We start from the raw sequence: 21,604 nt of genomic DNA, 5'->3' as shown, positions 1-21,604 counted from the left end.
GATTTAAAGAATTTCAATTGAAGAGAGTAGATTTATGTTATTGTCAGAAAACAAAGTTATAAATGTGTAACTTGTTTGTGTGCAGAGCGTCATGACGCCCTGTACGTGGTTGGTGCTCTGGAGGAAGCCATGGAGCTGAGAGGGATGCGTTACCATCCCATTGACATCGAGACCTCAGTCATCAGGACGCACAAGAGCATCACAGAGTGGTGAGGAACAACAGCAAGCTAACATGAGACAGTGACATCATGGCCTGTGTGTGCTGCTGGCCTTACACTTCATTACTACAGAGAGAAAACTATGATGACAGTGTAAGCAATATGTATTTATGTTTTCATCTAAGTGTTGCTCACGGTAAGGTACAAATTTGTGAAGGTTAAAATAGTCACCGTGTCCAATTACTGTACACTAACACAAATACAACAAATTCCAGAATCATTTGTGAGATTTTCCTATTTTATGTCAAATTGCTTCATTTCTGCAAAAACATGGTCAAAATTGAAGCGTGCCTACTCTAACACAGCTTTACCGCATTTTTACAACCTTTTTATGGTACACATTTTTTTATTACTTTTTAAAACTTTTTTTGAGACGTTCTATGACATGCTGTACTGTAACTTTTCATGACTTTTTATGACATACTATACTATGACTTTTTATGAATTTTTATGACATACTATACTATAACTTTCTATGACTTTTTTTATGACATACTATACTATGACTTTTTTACAACTTTTTTTATGATATACTATACTATGACTTTTTATGACATACTATACTATGACTTTTTATGAATTTTTATGACATACTATACTATAACTTTCTATGACTTTTTTTATGACATACTATACTATGACTTTTTATGACTTTTTTATGACATACTATACTATGACTTTTTATGACTTTTTTATGACATACTATACTATGACTTTTTTATGACATACTATACTATGATTTTTTACGACTTTTTTATGACATACTATACTATGACTTATGACTTTTTTATGATATACTATACTATGGCTTTTTATGACTTTTATGACATACTATACTATGACTTTTTATGACTTTTTTATGACATACTATACTATGACTTTTTATGAGATACTATACTATGACTTTTTTATGACTTTTAATGACATACTATACTATGACTTTTTATGACTTTTTTATGACATACTATACTATGACTTTTTACGACTTTTAATGACATACTATACTATGACTTTTTATGACTTTTTTATGACATACTATACTATGACTTTTTATAAATTGAATATATTGTACCTTAACATTTTCTTTAAATATTTTTATGACATATTCTAACATATTATACTGTGACTTTTTCATGGCACACTGTACCTTAGTGGTGTTTTTGTTTTTTTACATTATTGTTGACATTCTATGACATACTATACTATGACTTTTTTATGACTTTTTAATGACATACTATACTATGATTTTTTTATGACATTCTGTGCCTTGATTTTTTATTTATTTATTTTTTTACAATATCTTTGACATTTAATGGCATATTAAACTGTGACTACTTATGTGATACCGTACTATGACTTTTTTATTACATATTGTTCTTTGATATTTTTTTTTTTTACAACATTTTTATGATCTTTAATGGTTGGTGTGGTTACACTTGGTCTGTGGTTGTGAGGCTGGTTGGATGTACTGCCAAATTCACAGTAAACACAGGCAACAGCTCTCGTGGACATTCCTGCAGTCAGCATGCCAACAGTACGCTCCCTCAAAACCTGTGACTTCTGTGGCATTATGTTGTGTGATCAAACTGCACATTTTAGAGTGGCCTTTTATTGTAACCATCACAAGGCACACCTGTGTAGTAATGGTGTTGTTTAATCATCCTGGTGGATGTATTAAACATTATGCTGGCTCACACATATTCAAACAAATTTATGACTAAAATTTGAGAACTAAGCCTTTTGTGCACATAGAAGAAGTCTTAGATCTTTAATTTCAACTCGTGAAAAAAAAGGAGCAGCAACAAAATATCTCAGTTCATTGTACAATACTTTGACATTTGATCTTTTATATGACATAGTACACAATAACATTTTTTATGACTTTTTCATAGAAACACATAAGTAAATAAACATAGTTACTTTCCACAACTAGTGTGTGTGTGTGTGTGTGTGTGTGTGTGTGTGTGTGTGTGTGTGTGTGTGTGGTATTATCATAACTGACAAAAAACACACAACTGTCATCACATAACAAATAACAAAGAAACTTGTGAGATCGTAGATGGACATATGTCATTTTGTTCCTTCTTCTTCTCTCCCTTCAAGCGCGGTGTTCACGTGGACCAATCTGCTGGTGGTGGTGGTGGAGCTGGACGGCTCGGAACACGAGGCCCTGGACCTGGTCCCTCTGGTCACCAACGTGGTCCTGGAGGAGCATTACCTGATCGTGGGCGTGGTGGTGGTGGTCGACATCGGCGTCATCCCCATCAACTCCCGCGGTGAGAAGCAACGCATGCACCTGCGTGATGGCTTCCTGGCTGACCAGCTGGACCCCATCTACGTGGCCTACAACATGTAGCGCCCCCTGGTGGACAATATGAAGGTGGATAAAGGATTCTTTAGGAGGATGCAAAGACGGTCTGCTCCTGCAACTGAAAATAATGAAACCAGAGTCTGAGGCACGAGAAGGTAGCCAACCTTTCTCATGCAGCGCTTACCCTCAGGCTATGTGCTGCTGCCAACTAGCTCCCAAAATCAAGTGGTTATGTTTAGGTTATTAGTGTTCAGGCCATGGTTTTAATTTGGAGGAGGCGAGATTTGCACTCAAGCTCGAGAGTAAATGCAGCCACCCCCACCCAGAGCAGGAAAGTTGTCCTATTTGTGCCGGCTGTTTACAGAAAAGTGGCAATCGTGCGTCCCGGAGGTGGAAAAGGACAATCGTTGACAAAGATTCTGGCTTTTAAATTGTGTGTGGCTCACTTTAATATTTTCCTGTTAAGTATTTGCTGAAGTCGCTTGTTTTTTGTTTTTGTTTGTTTTTTAACATCTCCCTTGAAAAAGTTTAGGCTATTTTTTGAAAAGGATATTTACACAAAAACAAAACAAACTGTGGCAAAAATGATATTTTACGATATGAACCGATTACAAAGAGCGAGATATGTTTTGATACGAGGGCGGGGTCCGAGGGAGCAAATCGCAGCTGTCCTTCAACTTTACGATGAGGTACTACATGTTTGTTTCATGCTAGCTTTTTTTTTGTTTGTTTTTGTAAGTATTAACTTTTTGTTTTTTAATTCATTATTTTCTGAACCGTCCGTCCCGACTCAGCGGGGAATCAGTGTGCTAATAGCTAACAGCTGCAGCCTTTAACTCCGTTTATTTTTACACACAAACATGCTTCAACTGAAGCGAAACAATACATAAATTCATATCATGTAAGTATGTACAAAAAGAAACTGATTTAATTTATTTTGTTCCTCTTTTAGAAGTATATGATGAGACATTCAAGAATGTTTTGCTCTTGAATATTTGCTAATATAAAAATAAAACAAAAAAGCATTGTATTATCTTGAGTGAAACGCACTCACGTCAAGCATACTATGGAATAATAGAAATATATGATTATAGATTATATTAAAATATGAGTAAAGGATTCACACCAGACAGAAGCAGATTGACATGCCATGCTTTTTAATCTGCATGTTGGTCTGAAATGTTTCCGTCAAATCAGAAGTGAAGCTTTGAGGAGTTTTATTCCACATGAAGAGTTCTGAACCAAAACGTCATCTTTTATTAAATCTGTAAACGTTTTGACTTTTTCCCTTCAAACAGTGTGAAAGTTATTTAAACTCACTCCTTAAAATGACTCATTTGTGCCATTAAAAATCATTCCCTTCCGCGTCTAATTGGTGCACTCAGTATTTTTTCAAAGTGAGAAACTTTAGTAATAACGCAACTAAAATATCTCTCTTTCTTTCGGGAAGGCAGCAGTAAAACTTTCAGTCATTCAAAAACCTTGAATATACATTTTTAAAAACTGGATACAGTCTGTAACATCATGCGAGTTTTAACCCTAATGACCTCTTTTCATTGGCCTTAATTAGTAAAAATTTACAATTACACAAAAATGTTTTTATGTAATGAACGATAATCCAAAAAAGCAAAAATCAGAAAAGATTCAGATTTTATTAGGTCTGTATTAACACATGCGATATGTACACTGACATATGTCGCTGAAAACATTTCTGTCCAAAACAATGTCACACGGGGTGAGTATTTGATATACAAATCATCATTTGGTGAAGTGTTATCTTTAAGGGTATTCTCAAGACAATGTAAATGTTTTTCATTCAGTGTTTACAACTCAGCCAAGATTTTTATTTTTTTAAATAAAAAAGCCTTTTTTTTCCCTTTTTTTCTCTTTTTTAAATTTCAGTTGTTTATAAATATATATATATATATATATATATATATATATATATATATATATACATAAAAGAATTTAAAATCGGCATATCACAGTCATACTTTGTGCCACGAGAAAAGTTGAAATGCTGGGCAAAATGAGAGAATGATTTGCAGCTCTTGATCCACCTTAAAAAATTCAGGCTGAATATTATAAAAACCCTCATTCATCCTATTACATAAAGTTGTGAACATTCATTTACTGTCTCTTAGATCAAGATAAAAATTTCAATCTGAGTGATCCAATGGAAGGTCTTCAGGGCACAAATTATTAATTTTGGAGAAAATATTGCATATCATAAGCCTAAAAAAAATCTAAGGACCACCAATGATTAAAGATCACACATAACTTATTCTGTTAATAAAAATGTATTTAATTGGGCTCTGTGCGGCTATGTGAGGGAATCTATGACCTCCAGTGGTGACCAGGAGAAATTAAAACAACACTGACGTTAAAGAAAACGTATACAGTAAGTTTTCTGTAACTGAAAGTGATACAACTTTTCCAAAATTTTAGGATTTCTCACTTTGGTTCAGAACTCCTTATATATCATGTTTATCAGGACACAAACAGGTTTTCTGATCTTTAAAAGGTAATAAATAGAAATTAAGTTTTCATTTCTCTTTTTTTGTTACTGGAATAAACTCCTCGATTCAAACAGACCAACAAGCAGCACTGGATTATTTTAAGAAAAGCTGAATCCTCATCAACACCTTGGAGTGTCCCCATAACGGCAGGTAGGCGAGCAGCCGCCACTATTGTAAATATCAGAGTCAGAAGTCCTTCATATTTTTTACATGGACAGATCAATCAGGGCTCATACAGTGATGTCACGACAGGAATAAATGACTGAAAACAGGAGGCAGACGGTGAAGGCGTTTTACCAGAGACCCTTTAAACTCAGCGCAGAGCTGTGGAGAGGTCAAAGGTCGCAGGAATACGAGAATGTTCTAGTTTCAACACACGAAAAGAGAAAAAAAGCACTTTCTTCACAGTTTGTTTCTTTCTTTCTTTTATCAGCAAAATGTATGTCGTCCCCTCCCCAGTATGTTTTTTTTAAAGGTTTTAAAAATGTCTTATTTGAGTTGACATAAAGTCTTTCAATTAAATAAATATTTCAACAATTTTGACAATAACATTGGATGTTGGTGTATTTATTATTTTTATTGTAAGTCATGTTTTTGGGATACGGTTCAACAAATGTGTTGTTTTGCTGTGCAGGATCAGTTTATCTATCGCACTTCTGTGCTTGTTTTTCAAACAACATTGGATTGAATCACCCTCATTCAGATACATCTTTTCAAGATTACCAAATCCGGATAACCAGTGCTCTAAATGGGACTACATATCACAGTGTAGGCGGTCTGTCAACAAACACACTGCAATTACCACTTACCACCATAGGATCTGCCAAAGAGAACGTAAGTCTTCCAGACTAACTTTAAGACTTTTAGTACAGTAGGAAAAAAAAAAGGATTTTGAACACATACATAAAATAATCCCTCAAATAGCTGTCAATAGCAAACAAAAAGTATCTAATAGATCTTAGTCTTAAGTCTACTACTTTATTACAGTAACTGTTCAACAAGTCGTGTAAAATATAAATATATGTATATATTTTTGACCAGTTTCGTTTTAGTTTTATAATATTTTGTTCCTGAAATCCACTATGAATCCAGCCTTCTATTTTCTGGATCAAAGGTATCCCAATCCTTCTAAAAAGTTTTGCACAAAACAAAATAAAGGTTTGGTCCATATCAAAACCAAGACTGGATCACGTGATCTAATCTGCTTTCAGAATTATTTTTTTCTTCTTTTGAACAACCCACTTTTTTTTAAGATGGGATCCAATCCAATAGCCAAAATCTGATCAGATTACTTTTGAACAACTGGCCCCTGGTGCCAGACACTACAGGGTACCCCCAGAGTTCTAATGTCCATGCCTCGACAGGTCAGATACTTAGTGTTTGGGTGGGAGGAGTGTGTCTGGTGACATCTAAATTATTCACTTCATGATGATCTGACAAAATATTTAAATATTATATCTAATTGATCTGCCTAAATTTAACTTTTATTTCAAGACTATAAAGGCTATGTAAAGGAAGAGGCTGGCAATATTCTATATTTTTGTTATTGTCATCAGATCCCATGAAATGACCAAAACAGTGTGTGTGTTCATGGTCGTGAAGGAACATGTCACACAGTGCAACAGTGTGGCTCATCGATGTGTTTTTGAACAACAATGGAGCTCTTTGGTACAGTAGAAGAAGACATTAAGACTTTGAATACACACACAATATTTGTTAGCAGATACATTCACTGCTGATTCTTGTTATTTTAATGGGATCTGTTGTCAATATGAAAAAAGAAAATTACCAGAATGACTCTAGTGATTTGCTCACTGGCATCATAAACATTTCAGAATATTTTTTTTTTTGTCAGCATTCAACAACTACAGCTCCCACAAGGCTATAAACCACAGTGGTTCACACCGATGGGGATGTAGTTGTTGTACTCAAACAAAATTAAGAGATTCTGCCTTACCTGTAGCTGTATCTCGTCATGCAGGTAGTTTTGGTTTTTCTTAGTCTGGGTTTTGAGACCTCTGTCTCTTTTTAGTCTTTGCAGAAACAGTCCCCAAATTACAGCTGTCAAGAGTTTTTATGGGGACTATTTTTTCAGTACACCAAATCAGTGAAACTTCAAGGATATCAATCTGTCCATTTAGGAAGCACAAGTGATTGTGAATCAGTTTCACCTGCTTTGGTGCAAATGAAAGTGACAACAGGTGCAATGGAGAGGCAAAAGCAAGACAACCCCAAAAAAGGAATGGTTTTAGATGTGGTGTCCACAGACAGTTGCTCTCTCCCTGTCCTTCCTGACTGAGACTCTAGTTTTGTGTTCTGCTAGTGTCCTTGTCACTGCTGGTAGTATGAGGCGGTACCTGCAGCCCAATCAGGTTGCACAGGTAGTGCACCTCCTCCAGGATGGCACATCCATACATGTAGTCACAAGAAGGTTTGATGTGTCTCCCAGCACAGTTACTGTGTGAGGAGGGACAGGAGGAGCACTGCCAGAGCCCTACAAAATGACCTCCAGCAGGCTACTGGTGTGCATGTTTCTGATCACACTGTCAGAAACAGACTCCATGAGGGTGGCATGAGGGCCTGACATCCTCTAGTGGGACCTGTGCTCACAGCCAAATGCAGACACTTAAAGTCCGTCCATTCTCTTTACAGATGAGAGCAGGTTTACACTGAGCACATGTGACAGGCATTAAAGAGTCTGGAGACGCCGTGGTTGACGTCATTCAGTACAACCGGTTTGACAATGAGGCATACAGACCTCCATGTCATAGCCAACAGTACCCTGACTGCTGTTAGGTACCAAGATGAAATCCTAAGAGCAGTTGTCAGACCTTACGCTGGTGCGGTGAGCCCTGGCTTCCTCCTGGTGCAGGACAATGCCTGGTCTCATGGCAACAGTGTGTAGGCACTTCCTGAATGACAAAGGCATCGATGCAATTGACTGGCCCTCTCGTTCCTCTTACCTAAATCCCATTGAGCACCTATGGGACGTTATGTAGCTCACTGATGCCCTGATCCAGGTCTGGGAGGAGATCCCCCACAACACCATCTGCTTACTCATCAGGAGCATGCCCAAATGTTGTTGGGAGTGCATACAGGCACGCGGGGGTCACACACTCTACTGACTCACGTTATGGTGATAAAATTCACGCAAGTTGGATCAGCCAGTGATTTCATTTTTTTACTTTGATTTTCATTGTGATTTTTAATCCCTCAGTGGGTTGATGATTTTGGTTTCCATTGACCATTATTACATCATATTGTTCTCAACAAATTATACAATGTCTATCAGTAAGGATTTTTAACTTGAATTATTCGTTCATCGAGATCTGATGTGATTTAAGTGTTCCCTTAATTTTTTTTTGAGCAGCGTAGTTCCAAGTTCATCATCATCGAGAGTAACTGCAATATTGCCTCTGGAAAGATGTGTTACTGTTACATTTTCTATATATTTTTCAATATTCTCAGCAGATACTTTTCTTAATCTGGACAAATAAAACAAACTGTCGGGGGCATCGGTGGCTTAGTGGATAGAGCAGGCGCCCCATGTACAAGGCTGTTGCTGCAGTGGCCTGGATTCGACACTAGCCTGTGACCCTTTGCTGCATGTCATCCTCTCTCTCTCTCTCTCTCTCTCTCTTTCTCCCCCTCTCACACTTGGCTGTCCTGTCCATTAGAGGCAAAATGCCCCAAAAAATATCTTTAAAAAAAAAAAAAAATGTCTACAAAGTTTAATACCATGAGAGGTAAAAAAAAAAAAAATGTCTACAAAGTTTAATACCATGAGAGGTACAGGGAAAAATGTTCTGTATTTTGGGTAAACTACCGTTTAATATGACAGAGCACCTATATTTTTAGTGTCCAGTACAGAGGTATTCATCTCTGTTGAAATTCAAAAACAACAAAAACTGGAAACACAGGAACTTGTTGATACATTTATTTCCTCCATGTTAGCACATAGAATATATTTATATACATATTGCTAGCTAAAGCGTCAAAAAAAAAAATGTCAGGAGCATAGAAAATGTTAAGCCACAATTAATAGTTTACATATGGACAGAACAGAAGATGACCTACAGGAGGTGAGGACAGGGTCAAATTTACACTGGTTTTATTCCAGTTAGAAGTACATAAATACTCTGTGAGTTAAGGCACAATGTCACCTAGTGCTCCCATAGTATTTGTACTGTAATACTGTGGAATAAGAACAGTGAAAAGTCTGGTTCAGGGCGACAATCTGATCGATTTACTCACTTTTTCAAGCTGAAAACGGCTTCAAAAGATTTTAGCTCGACTGAAGTTCCAGGAAAAAAAAATCATTGTCATATTGCTTTACTCTGAGGGAGTGCAACTATGTCTTTTTTTAACGTGAGGAGAGAAAAAAGAAAAAAGGAGCTGGAGATAAACACACCGTTACTCATGCACTTAAAAAAAACAGAGGTACAAACTGGAATGACATCAAAAAGTTTTCCAAAACTTTTCACACTCAATCCTTTTTTAAAAACGGCTGGATGGACGAATATAAAAAGTCACAAAAAAAAGAAGAAAAAGTGTGTAACATAAAACATGTAACCTTCAACGAGTGATTGGTATGGGAGTTCTTTATAAAATTATTGGTTTGGTTTTCATCATGACAATACTTTAACCAAACCAGAAATGTGCTGAACAAACCCAGAGTGTGGTGGGAACAATGGAAGCTGATATGATTAACGGTTGTACATTGTACAAAACTAGAACTAACAGTCATCCAGATCACTGTGAACACAGAAAAAAATACAACAGAAATCTAATATTTGTGAATCCATTTACAATGTACATATAATATGATGGAGGAGAGATTTATTTACATGTAGTGCAATGATAGAAGAAAGAAAAAAAAAAGCCTGCTGAGGAGAACTGTGATAAAACACGAGAGAACGTTAGAGAACTCTTCCAGAAATCCAAAGTAAATCACAAACTGCTGGATGAGAACAGAGAAGTCCAACTGTACAATAACATGTTACATCTTAAAGTGATACACTTAAATGAGTTTCCAAAAAAAGACTCAGAGACAAGTGAGAGAAAAGTTTTTAAGTCTTTAAAGTCTGGAACAACAGTTACCGTAAATTCTCTAATAGTGGGCCATTTTCAAACATGATTGTTTGTTCTTATTAAATAGTATTTTCCTCATCAAATCTAATTAAAATAACAAAAATGAGCCTCTACTAACATGTACTGTGTGTATATCAAATATTATATATCTTCTTCCTCTCTGTCATTGAGCTCCTTTGTCCTGGGTGTCATGTTCCTTCATTACCATGACCACATATCCTGTAATTTATTTTGACTCAATCCTACATAAACCATCCTACGCCACAAATACTCTCTAATGCAGTGGTTCTCAAACTTTTTTGTGTTAAGGATCCCTAAATTGATACATAATAGGTCACAGACCCCTACTTAATAAGATTTGGCACTGGGGACCCCCAGCTAAAACGATTTTGGTTGTTAGAAATGATTAAGACCAGAATTCTATGGAAGAGATAACTGCAGAGGAAGTGAAACCTATGATCAGAATAGTTACTCTTATGGCTCCTGCTCACATCTGTCTCACTTCTGTAGTGAGTTAAATACTGTAAATAAACTATCCACCATTTTTCAGGGGACACCATGGAACCCCCTTAAGAGATAGCTACCGTGACGTCACCCATTGGTTTGAGGACACCCATTTTGAAGCCCCAAGTTCTACATTTCAGCGGTCGTCATCTTGGTTTTCTAGAGCCAGAAGTGACCGCATTTGGGTGAGATGCTGGCACTGTGGAGGAGCGAGAGGTGGCTCTGACTGAGGGAGCCAAGAACACCATCAGCAGACAGCCTGTCACTCAAAGCCTTAATAAAATGTAAATGGGTGAGTTACCAAAAAAAAAAAAAAAAAAAAATCACCCTTGGTACAGTTGGGCATTTTAACAGGGATCTATGGGGATTACATGGCTTCTGGAACCAGCTTCAAGCGGCTGTTCAAAGAACCATGTTGGGTCCAACATGGAGCGGAGGTTGCCGCTTGATTGAGAACTACTGCACTAAAGCGCCGAATGTGGATTAATTACAATTTTTTCCCCTTTGTCTGGTCAAAAACTAAAGTGACCAGCTGTTTTAGGAAATTACTGAGCCTTTTTAAACAAATAAAACTAGATATTTGTGTTTCTAAAGTTTTATATCTTCAGTAGGACCCAATGGGCTCGGAGCTGAAAGCCACAAACAGGAAGTAAGACAGTGCTGATAGACGAACTAATATGTGGTTAGTTTTGGTCATTTTTTATGGGATTCCTTTAACAATAATCAAAATATAAAACAACACCGGCCTTTTATGAATTTCAACACTTCCAGTACATGTTTAACAAAAAACAACTTCCACATGAAATACTTTACACTGATTCTAAGCAAGTTTTACGTCTGTTGCGACTTGACACTGGAAAAGAAAACCAAGTTGTTTAAAAAAAATAATAATAATTTGCAAGAATTTATTGGTTCCATCTCCTTAAATGTGATTTTATATTAATGTAAATTATTTAGTTTCACTATTTTCTGACATTTTATAGATTAAACACATAAACAATGGATAAATGAATCAATGAAATGAAAATAATCATTAGTTGCAGCCCTAACTAGACACAAATGAATTGGAGGAGCCACAACGGTGGTGCTCCTAGAAGAGGCAATTGATTCACATGTATTTCATGATTTCCTGATGGTATAAAACAGTGAAGTGTATTGATTTCTTGTGCACTAACTGCAATAACAGTATACCAATATTAGTCATAAGTACAAACTTGATTCTGTTAGAATGCAGCAGTGTGGAATTGGGACAAGCGTCACAAAGATATTAGAATAAAAAAATCTTTGAAAGACATTTTGTTTTGTCTGTTTGATGGAAGTCTGTTGGTTCACGTATTGCATTATTCCCCACTGAACAGAAGAGCAACTTGATTTCACATATTCTGTCTGCAGAAAACTTTTAGCATGCTGTACGTACTGTATACAATTATTATGTAGTGTGGAATTTGAGTTTTCCTTTACGGCAAAAAGAAGCAACAGGTGTTAAAAATGGGATAAAATAGGAGGAATTGGATATAAAAGTCTGGTTCTCTCTTTAGCTGAGATTATAAAAAAGTTCCTGTCCACTATGTGAGAATTTACGGTATTTTATTCGTCATACGTTAACAGAAGCACAAACTGATTAACAGCAGTCTGTGTGTAAGAAAAAGCGATGCGTCGACAGAGTAACTGAATCATTTTCCTCCGTTCAGTCAATCTTCATAACTGAGGAAACAGTCATCAAACTTTAAAAGTGTCACACTTCTCAAAGAAAATCAAAAACTGGCAATTTTATTGCCCCTTTAAAAAAAGTTTCCAAGCACCATATTTATACACCATTGACACTTGACATCCAGCGCAGGGAGAACTATAGAAAAGATTCATTTGATCATTCACATTTGCATAAAGTTTTATATTGGTCCATCCGTCGTCACTGCTCATTAAACACCAGCAAGCTTCTGATCTTTTTTTTTGTTTTGTTTAGCTTTACCGTAATGAATGAAAAAAGACAAACTATGTAACTATCAACATGCATGCCGCCTTACTGGGAGTAAGAGGATGAGAAAAGAAAAAGAGAAACAGGCACTGACCACCAACTACAGCATAAGCAGTGAAAGAGTCACTTCAGGTTAAGAAAAACAAAAAAGAATGAACTTTTTGAGTGTACACTATAAAAATGACACTGACGACGCTCGGAAAAATATACATATTATTTTAAGGTTTTAGGAGGACGCAGGAGGAGGGAGAACTCACCAGATCTTCTCAGGTAGGTTCAACAAAATGTTTGATTTTTTTTTTTTTTTTTTTTTTGGCAATATTACAAGCATTTGGGTTGTTAAGAAAACGAAGTGTGCAAAAAAGTCGAAAAACTGTCAAATCATGGAACCTCTCTAAGATCCAGCTCAGGAAAGATTGCTTTACATTTCCCCAATTTAGAACTAATTAAAATCTTTCATTTTTTAATATCTGACTCATAAAAACTAGTCTATTTGAAAAAAAGAGCCTCAAAATGTGCATAATAATATTAATTATAATAATAATACATGGAAGATTTATTTTGCCGGCGTCTTTTAAGGCCGACCTCGTGACCCTGTTCCCAATAGGTGACTTGAGGACAATAAGATTTTAGGTAGAAATGATAAAAAGGTGCCATCCACCGCAATAGTTTCATGAAAAACAAAGCAAAAAATATATTACGTCGGTGAGCCATGATGTCCACAAATCCATATCTTATGCAGTTTTTTTTTATCATTTTTTAAATAGGTTTTCTCTATGAAAGCGGCGCTAGTTCGGTGCTGCGATAGTACTTACGGTATGTTTTCATTTTTCTTGTAAGATCGACGGTGTGTATTTGTTGCATTTACAGTAAGAAAAGTGATTTTTTAAAAATTCAGGTAATAAAATGTATTCAATTAACGCTCATCTGTTACTACACACTTAAATAACACATTCTCTGACACAAGCTCAAAATTAGCACTTCAGTAAAGACAAAAAAAAAAAAAAAAAAAAAAAAAAAAATCAGAGGAAAAAAAGAACACAAAAATCATACCATAACTCTGCATTCGAGCCATGCTCTCGAGCAATCTGTTCACGATTTAGAGGAAAAAACATAAAATATAGAAAGAAAAATCAATACAATGGGTACATTAAATAATAGAAACAAAATGAAAACAAAAAAGGGAACAAATTGCTCTTTTCACACAGAAAACATCGGGTCCACAAAGTTTTCAGGAAGGCAAGTAGAGAAGCAGGAAGTGTGTGTGTATGTGTGTGTGTGTGTGTGTGTTTGTGTCTATTAGGTGTGTGTGTTGTAGACACTGACTGACAAGGGGAGAGGGCAAGAGCCAATGGCGTGCTGTGTAAGGTCAGAAGGGGGTGGGTCTTGTTCATCTCTTCCTGCGGCAGGTGCGTTTGTGGTCGGCGTGCCAGTGCTCCTGCTGACACTTGATGGAGCAGTATGAGGTGTTCCAGCAGCAGTGATACATGGCCTCCTCCTCACAGTTATAACACTGAAAACAACAACCAGCAAGTGGTTACAGCTTGAGGTGAAAGGCAAATTCATTTACAGCACTAAAGCAAGACGGACAAACTGAGACTAGAGCATGAAAATAAAAATGAAACAGGAAAAAAGTTACTTTTTACTTTAATTTTAGGCAATTTAGAAAAACACACACTGAGACTACATCAGCACAGGAAGAGTGGATAAAGTGAAGATGAACTCTGATGCAACACTAATAATATGCATAAATTCAAATTAAATCATTAAAAGGGTCGAGAGGAAATCCTTGTTGTAACACTTTAAATTGTAGCTAAATATTAAAAACAATATAATTATTTAAATTATTGTAAAAAAGTATGTACAACACAGAAAAGCTGTGCAAACTAGGATTTTTTCTTTTTGATAATTTTTTTTTTTTTTTTTTCTAGGACTTAAATTAAACCTACAAAATACTGCATATCTAAACAAACACCACATTAAGCTTGCGAGAGGCTGTACTAAGGATGTTTTGCATGTAGTGCACTTCACATGCCTCCAGAGGTCAGCGTGGTGCAAGAGGCAGCTGAGCTGACCAGTTGTGGAGATAAACACAACAGGACTGACTATAAACAGCCGGCCCATGTCATGCTTGTGACAGCAGAGAGACCACAGGGAAAACTGGTTATTTTCACATCTAACTCGGAAAATTAAGGGTTTATTTTGACCAAACCAGAGGTGGTGACTTAAGAACTATCAAGACTAACCATGACAGTTTTGGTGAGTTTTCTTGTGTTTCTGAAAAAGAGAGAATCCATAAAGTGTAGTAATGCAGCAAACCTGCCGGTCGCAAAGCTCATCTGAAAACCATGACACCAACATTACTGTCCGTATATAAATAAACAGCAGTGCTGTATAAAACCATATTCATTTTAAGGCGTTAATTTGTTGTAATTATTGTATACCAGCAGGCCAAATCAAACTGTTGAACTTGACGGCAAGTTGAAAACCAAATTGGAACTTAAGGGATTTATAGTGTTTGTTAGAAATGTAAGACATACCATGGGAAACTTTTAAAGCTGCGATCCAGGCTAAATTTTATTATTGGAGGACTGCAAATTTTTATCTGTAGTTAGAGGTACATGTGCAATTAACGGCTCTATTGTGTAGGAAAATATAAAAACTGAGCCGCGTTATTGGCAGATGACAGAACAGTCAGGTAACTTTAGGTATGTATATATTTTTGGCTGCTTGAGCGTAGAGGAGAAGCAGATGAACATGTATAAATGTTAAATGAATCTGATCCAAACCCTGGTTTCAGCTCAGGAACAATAAATCTTTAGTTATTAAATGTGTTTTATAAATAAAGTTTAACTTTTCCTTAACTTTTATCATGAAATGAGCATTCAACCTTATAATTATTGAAGTGAACACATGAGTATGAGTCAGCTAATTTATCCATAACTCACCCACTGCTTCTTCTTGGTCTGGGAGATGAGCTGTTTGTGTTGGGCCACCACCTTCTTCACCTCCTCCACCAGCTCCTCTTTACACTTCTCCTTCACTTGCTTACACTTCCTCTCCATCTCTGCCTGAGCTCCTGCCACCGCCTTACTCACTGCCTGACGCTTCTCCTCCTCCATCTCTGCACGGAGCTGAGGGGACAGAGACAGACTCGGTATTTAAACTGAGACACTCTCTCACAGATGCAGACCTTTCCTGATCATCAAACACAAACGCACCTTCTCCAGAGCCTCTCTGACGACCCTCTCTGTCTCCCTCTTGTTGTCAGCCTTCATCATCTCCTTGACGTCGTTGAAGACCTTGGTGTACTTCTCGTGGCACATGTTCTGGCAGGCGCCGTCGCTGTTGGTCTGAGTGCCGCGGTGCAGCGTGCGCGGTGACCCTCCGCTGGCCTTCTTAGTTTGCGTGGACACCGATAGTTTCTCGGGCTGCTGGGGCGCCGAGGACACCGGGATCTCCTGACTGGAGCTGACCGCCTCCATCTCTGGCTCTGGGTCCTGATGGAGAGACGAGCATGGAGTCACAGACTGAAAGTCAGATAAAACAAAACAAACAAAATGACACATTTTTATGTATTAACTGATGAAAAATTATTAACTAAACTAAGTTTTATATTGACACGTGCCCATTGTGAGTTGATGATGTTGTGATGGCAGCAACAATACTTATCCTAGTTTATAGATGTATAATGTCTCCCTGCAGCTTGCAATCAGATACAAAAACATTTTCTTAAATAATATTACTGCCTACAGCACGCAAGAGATAATATTTCTGAATTAAATTCAAGAGTTTCTAATACATTCTCATCTTTTTTTCTTTTTTTTTTGGAGGAAATTCAAATTCAGTGCTTCTGAAAACCTTTTAATGCATACTTTTTGGGATATATTATTCATCTCAGCATTTTCCTGACGGTTCACTTCCTTCTGTTGCAAAGACAATAAAGCTGGTCTGGTAAATATTAAATAGAAATCAGTCAGCTGTTTGAGTGCAAAAGTCTGGTTTTTATCTTCTTTTTTTTTCAGTTCATTAGCAATATATTTTAAGAGTTAAAGAAAAATCTTCAGACTGCATTCAGTTTTTATATGAACAAACAAAGACAAACAATTTTGATAAGGACAAAGATTTACCTACAAACCCAAAACATATTTGTAATATCTGTCCAATCTTGCAATCTAGCTTCACAATAAGCTCATAGATAAGACACATTCTAACCTAAACAGACAGCAAATGTGTCCTAACAGTTATTAGATTATCGTGTGTGTGATGACGTGAGTCTAACTTACACTGGCTTCTTCTTTGGGCTCAACCATTTGAGATCGACGGCTTTTCTTGGCCTTGGGTTCGAGGCTGCCTTTGAGCTGGAAAAAGGAAATAAAAGAACAGAATATTACAAAAATTAACATTTTGTAAAATGTAAGGAGTATCTAAAGGGTGTTCCTTTCTTGTTCCAATAAAGACTGACAAAACAATGTGGGGAATTAATTTAAAGCATTTTACTTGGTAATTATGAGGGAAACTGGAAGCTAAAATTTTAAAACCAATATTTACAAATGCTTTTATTAATCTACATATTTGAAAAAAGTGGCAAAATGACAAATGTCTTAGATGCCTTAGGAAAATGCTGTTTAAAATCTGAAATCTACATTAAAAAGCGAAATTTAAAATAAGACTGTACAGAAAATCATAAAGGACATTAAAAACTTTATTGGGCCAAATGCTGTCATTCCTCTGAATGTGAGAATTTATCACAGAACTTTAAAAAAAAATATATATATACTGCCAACTATGTAAGAGACTAAGACGCTACTTTACAAATTAATACTTTAAATTACATATATCTTTGTATGCCTCTTTACAAAGGCAAGAGGTAGTTTATAATAATTAATTTAAGAATACCACTACTGCCCAGCTAAACTGTGGTGCGTACCTTCATTTTCTGCTATCATTTTATTTCTACTTTATCATCATTCATTGTTGTACAGTTCAGCCACCAGGTGGCACTATTTGCTGTGTTTATCTCTACAGTATTCCACTTGTCATTTTAATGTATTTCACCTGACAGTTTACCTCATGACTTTGCTGTCTCATCTTTGTTTCTTTCATCCATTTTCTCTAAATCACTGTATAACTTTGGTTTAAATATGTTTCACACCGAACTACATGTTGGCTTGGTGTTTCTGTTTTGGTTTTTATGTCTGCAGCAGATCCATGTTTATATTGACAGACCTGACAGAAAGGTACAAGAGAAGTGAAAACCCCCGGAGGAAGTTGAGGTAAAAAGGCATGAATGATTTATGAGTTGTGACAGTCGTGTCAGAAGCTGTTTGACTGGTCTGTGAAACTTCAAGATCACAGAAAAGCCCACATTAACTTGAAGAAACACTTAGTCTTGTAATTTTTTTCTATTAACTTTAATTTTCTGTGAAAACTATTTCAAAATATTTTTCATAGAAAATTTTATTTACATATACACAGTTACAATTACATTAAAAACATGATGAACTACAGTAAAACAGCCTGCTTGTGAGCAAAAAGAAGAGTACGCTATTTATTTAATAATGTGTTTTCCCATGTTTTTGTGTCTAAGTGACTCCTGAATCATTCCACTTACATGTCGGACCTGCTCGTTGCTGGTGGAGGAGATGCTGGACTCTGCTTCGTCCGTCCGCTCCAGCCTGTCCGTCCTCCCACTGCCCTCCTGCTGCTGCTGCTGCCGCTGGCTCTGGCTCTGGGTCTGGCTCTGGCTCTGGCTCTGGCTCTGGCTCTGGCTCTGGCTCTGCTGCATATGCTGGTGTGACGGCATGTTGCCCTCCTCCAGCTTTGTTTTCCAGTAACGGCCCTCCCTCAGGAAGCGCTGGTAGACCTCCAGCTCCTCACAGGCCTTCTTCCAGCCATTGCTGCGCTTCACTTGCAGCTGCTGGACACTCACTTTGATGTCTTGTATGTTGTCTGAGGGGATCCACGCTCTGGGAAGGGCAAGGGAAAACAGTGCTCGTAATTTACCAAACAGCACTGCACCTTTTAAATTTATCACAGTCTATTCTAATTGTGTTTTCGTTTGTTTTGGTTGAAGTTTGGTTAAGAAGCTGGATTTCCTCTTTCACTACAATAACTTCAAAGCTGAGAAGTTCTTAAACTAGTTTCAGCAGCATAAAGTTGCTTTCTAAATGGTGTGTACACCTGTGAGAAGAGGAGGAACACTCTTTCTTTGAGTGTGTTCTGAAGAGCTACAAAAATGAAGGTGCCCTGTAGTAATAGGGACACAAGCAATCTCAACCTGCTGATATTCTGCCAAGACTAATCGTAGAGAAATGTGATGCAGTGTATTGTTGTTGATGTCTGCCAGCTGTGCTGACCTCTGGTGCTGGTGGCCAAAGAAGCGTACGTCCACCTGGTTTTCCTCCCTCTGAAGGACTTTGGCCGGCCAGTAGCCAAATCCTTTCATCTTGGCCCACACTAAGTCATGGCTGGGGCTCTGCCAAGGTAACACACACACAAAGAGACCTAATAGACCAACGATACAACCCAGCAGTGTCTATCTAACAAGCAAAACTCAGATTACATTTAAAGCCCAGTTCATCTGATGCTCGTTTTGTTTGTTTTTCGCCGTTTCATCACAAATGCAACTGTAGCCAGTATCTCACTATCACTATCCTCATTCATATTTTAGGAAGCTACAAATCATATTCAGTCACAAAATAAGCCTGAAAAGCTGCAAACAAAGCGGAGGTACAGAAAGTTGTTGCATAGAGATGATACACCATCTCATCTAGTTGCATTGGTGTGAACCGGCACGATTTTAGAACGTTGCAGAACAGCACATTGCAAGGAGTTGCATGTTTCAACTCATCAACGCCGCTTGGTGTTGCGGTCACAAAATGAAGAAATAGAAATGTATGTGTTGCAAAGGAACGTGTTTATTATCAAAACTTACAAAAAAATTAGAGTTTTAGTAGTTACTTTTCAGATTAAACTTTTATAGCATAATGAGTTTATAAATAAAGATTAAACTTTCAGTGCTTACCAGACTTTTTGACTTATAGCTCCTACATCTCTTTTTTGCCTTGGTGCTATTTATTTTTAGAAGCTAAATCATTTAGGCTGTTTACAAAATTGTATCGCGCTTGATGTGAATTAAACAGGCAGTTACGTCGAAATTTCGTCTCTGGGCGAGCATGTCACCATTGAAATGGATCATATAATGTTGTGGTGGTGACTTTAAAACTTCAGCATAAAAGATTTTTATTGCAGCTTTCGTTTCTGTCTGGTTTCTGTTACCTTACCTTCAAAATTACTGCTGGCTTACCGGAGCCTCTCCCTCTCTGTCCGAGCTCTGTCTCTCAATGTGACATGATGTGAAAGCGTGCACAGGCGTCAGTGTTGATTGGCTATCACTTGTGCCGTGTAACCAATCAGAGGGGGCTGTAGGCGGGACATTGTTACAAAGCCCAGTGCAGTGGGGACTGCAGGCAGGTAGGGAGAGGCTGTATCAGAGCCAAAAGCGAGTTTTAAAATACATTTATTTGATCGGTTATTGATGAATAAACGTCTGATGCCGATTACGGTAAAAAGTAGGTTGTGTTTACTTGCACACTGTGCGCCTAAATCATTTTCCCGGTTCGCACATGTATGTATATTTTTAGGAGCAAATGCAAGTGAAATGCTCGCACTGCAGAGCACTTCTGCACGTGCCGGACAGAAACTTCGCCACGCCGGAAATCCGGCGCTGTGCCAGAGAACTTTAACCCCTCTGTATAAACATAGGGTCTAATAAAATAAAACTGTGCATCTGTCACTAAAGAGCAGTTCTGTCCCATTAAGCTGACGAAAGCATGTTTGATTGTACTCACACAGGGATAACAAAACCAGTTGTCTGGCCGGGCATTCGACAGGTAGAAGCAGTTCTTGCACAACAACAACTCATTCAACTGGAAGAGAAGAGATAGGGGAAGAGAGAAAGAATGAGGGGGAAAAGATCAAGGAGGGAAAGGAAAACAAAGAAAAGTTTAATGTACAGGAACTTTTACGACTTCTTGAACAGATCTGGACTCAACACGTTTAAGAGATGTACACTAAAAAGCTCTAAACTTAGGAACAAAACTGGATCTCACTGCTGTGACTTGTGTGAGAGAGAAAAGTAAAACAATGTTACCTCGTGGCATGTGTCGCTGAAGAGCAGCCGTGCAATCTCCGCCTGGTCGCTGTTAACTAAAACAGAAACAGGCGATGCTCAATGAGAAAGTCAGCAAGAAAGAAAAGGTCAGGTTAAATCAAGAGTTAAGTGAAATATGTTTAAACCAAAAGACATCCATTAGGACGAATAACACAAGTGATATTTGAATTAATGAGAGCCAGAGAACAAAAAGAAATCATGACTGAATAAATTCCTCTATTATATGTATTTTTGGACAGCGATTGTTGATAGCCACTTTTGCTTCTGTCCATATTCCATCAAGAAACATATATGTAACTCTCAAGTAACTGCTATGTTTTTGGACTATTATTTCTTTGTGATTCATGTTCATCTTGTTTTCCAAATGCTGGGCCATATTTCCAGTTGTGGATAAGGCCAAAGGCTACAGAAAATGATGGATACATACAGTACATCCTATGAACTATGTCTTTCTGACTTATTATAATTCAATTTTTTTAAAAAGGGATTACAAGTCACCAGTGGGCTGAAAACAAAAAACTAAAGCCTGCTGTGATCTCAGGCCTGGGATTTCGTCATTTTAGGGGCAAGGCCACTTGGCCTTTCACGTTGTCAATTTTTTGAGGGCACAAAGGGCAAAAGCCAGGGCAGCGAGCCCATACAGTAAAACAATGATTTTAAGTCCACGTCCATAATGAATTTAATTTAAGGACTAAGGATGTATAACTATCTGTGAAATGAATAAATAAAACAAGCTCAAGTAATAATAATGAGTATAATAAGTAATAATGTGATTTATTTAATAGCACTAATAAACCCAATGTGTTTTAA

At 37.2% G+C, this 21,604-nt stretch overlaps 2 protein-coding genes across 5 annotated transcripts in view; one reads left to right on the top strand and one right to left on the bottom strand.

The window, feature by feature from the left end:
- Positions 1 to 5,591, top strand: part of LOC126382475 (disco-interacting protein 2 homolog C-like) — a 13,429-nt gene extending 7,838 nt beyond the window's left edge. Inside the window, exons 2-3 of the mRNA XM_050032360.1 lie at positions 86 to 209; positions 2,322 to 5,591. Of these exons, the coding sequence (XP_049888317.1) occupies positions 86 to 209; positions 2,322 to 2,574 (377 nt within the window). The 3' untranslated portion in view covers positions 2,575 to 5,591. The remainder of the gene's footprint in view (positions 1 to 85; positions 210 to 2,321) is intronic.
- A 3,379-nt stretch (positions 5,592 to 8,970) lies between these two features.
- The window catches only part of zmynd11 (zinc finger, MYND-type containing 11), a 39,708-nt gene continuing 27,074 nt past the window's right edge, over positions 8,971 to 21,604 (bottom strand). For 3 of the 4 annotated variants that reach the window (XM_050032935.1, XM_050032936.1, XM_050032939.1), the window contains 8 exons: positions 20,774 to 20,829; positions 20,472 to 20,549; positions 18,978 to 19,096; positions 18,233 to 18,587; positions 16,905 to 16,979; positions 15,840 to 16,148; positions 15,567 to 15,752; positions 8,971 to 14,131 (listed from right to left, as the gene is read on the bottom strand). In XM_050032935.1, coding sequence (XP_049888892.1) covers positions 14,009 to 14,131; positions 15,567 to 15,752; positions 15,840 to 16,148; positions 16,905 to 16,979; positions 18,233 to 18,587; positions 18,978 to 19,096; positions 20,472 to 20,549; positions 20,774 to 20,829 — 1,301 coding nt within the window. In that variant the 3' untranslated portion in view covers positions 8,971 to 14,008. The remainder of the gene's footprint in view (positions 14,132 to 15,566; positions 15,753 to 15,839; positions 16,149 to 16,904; positions 16,980 to 18,232; positions 18,588 to 18,977; positions 19,097 to 20,471; positions 20,550 to 20,773; positions 20,830 to 21,604) is intronic. The other variant, XM_050032937.1, reaches the window with a different exon arrangement.

This window comes from Epinephelus moara, chromosome 21 (assembly GCF_006386435.1).
Source record: "Epinephelus moara isolate mb chromosome 21, YSFRI_EMoa_1.0, whole genome shotgun sequence".
Lineage (NCBI taxonomy): Eukaryota > Metazoa > Chordata > Actinopteri > Perciformes > Serranidae > Epinephelus > Epinephelus moara.
Note: the sequence above shows the minus strand (reverse complement) of the source record. Positions and strands in the feature narration are given on the sequence as shown.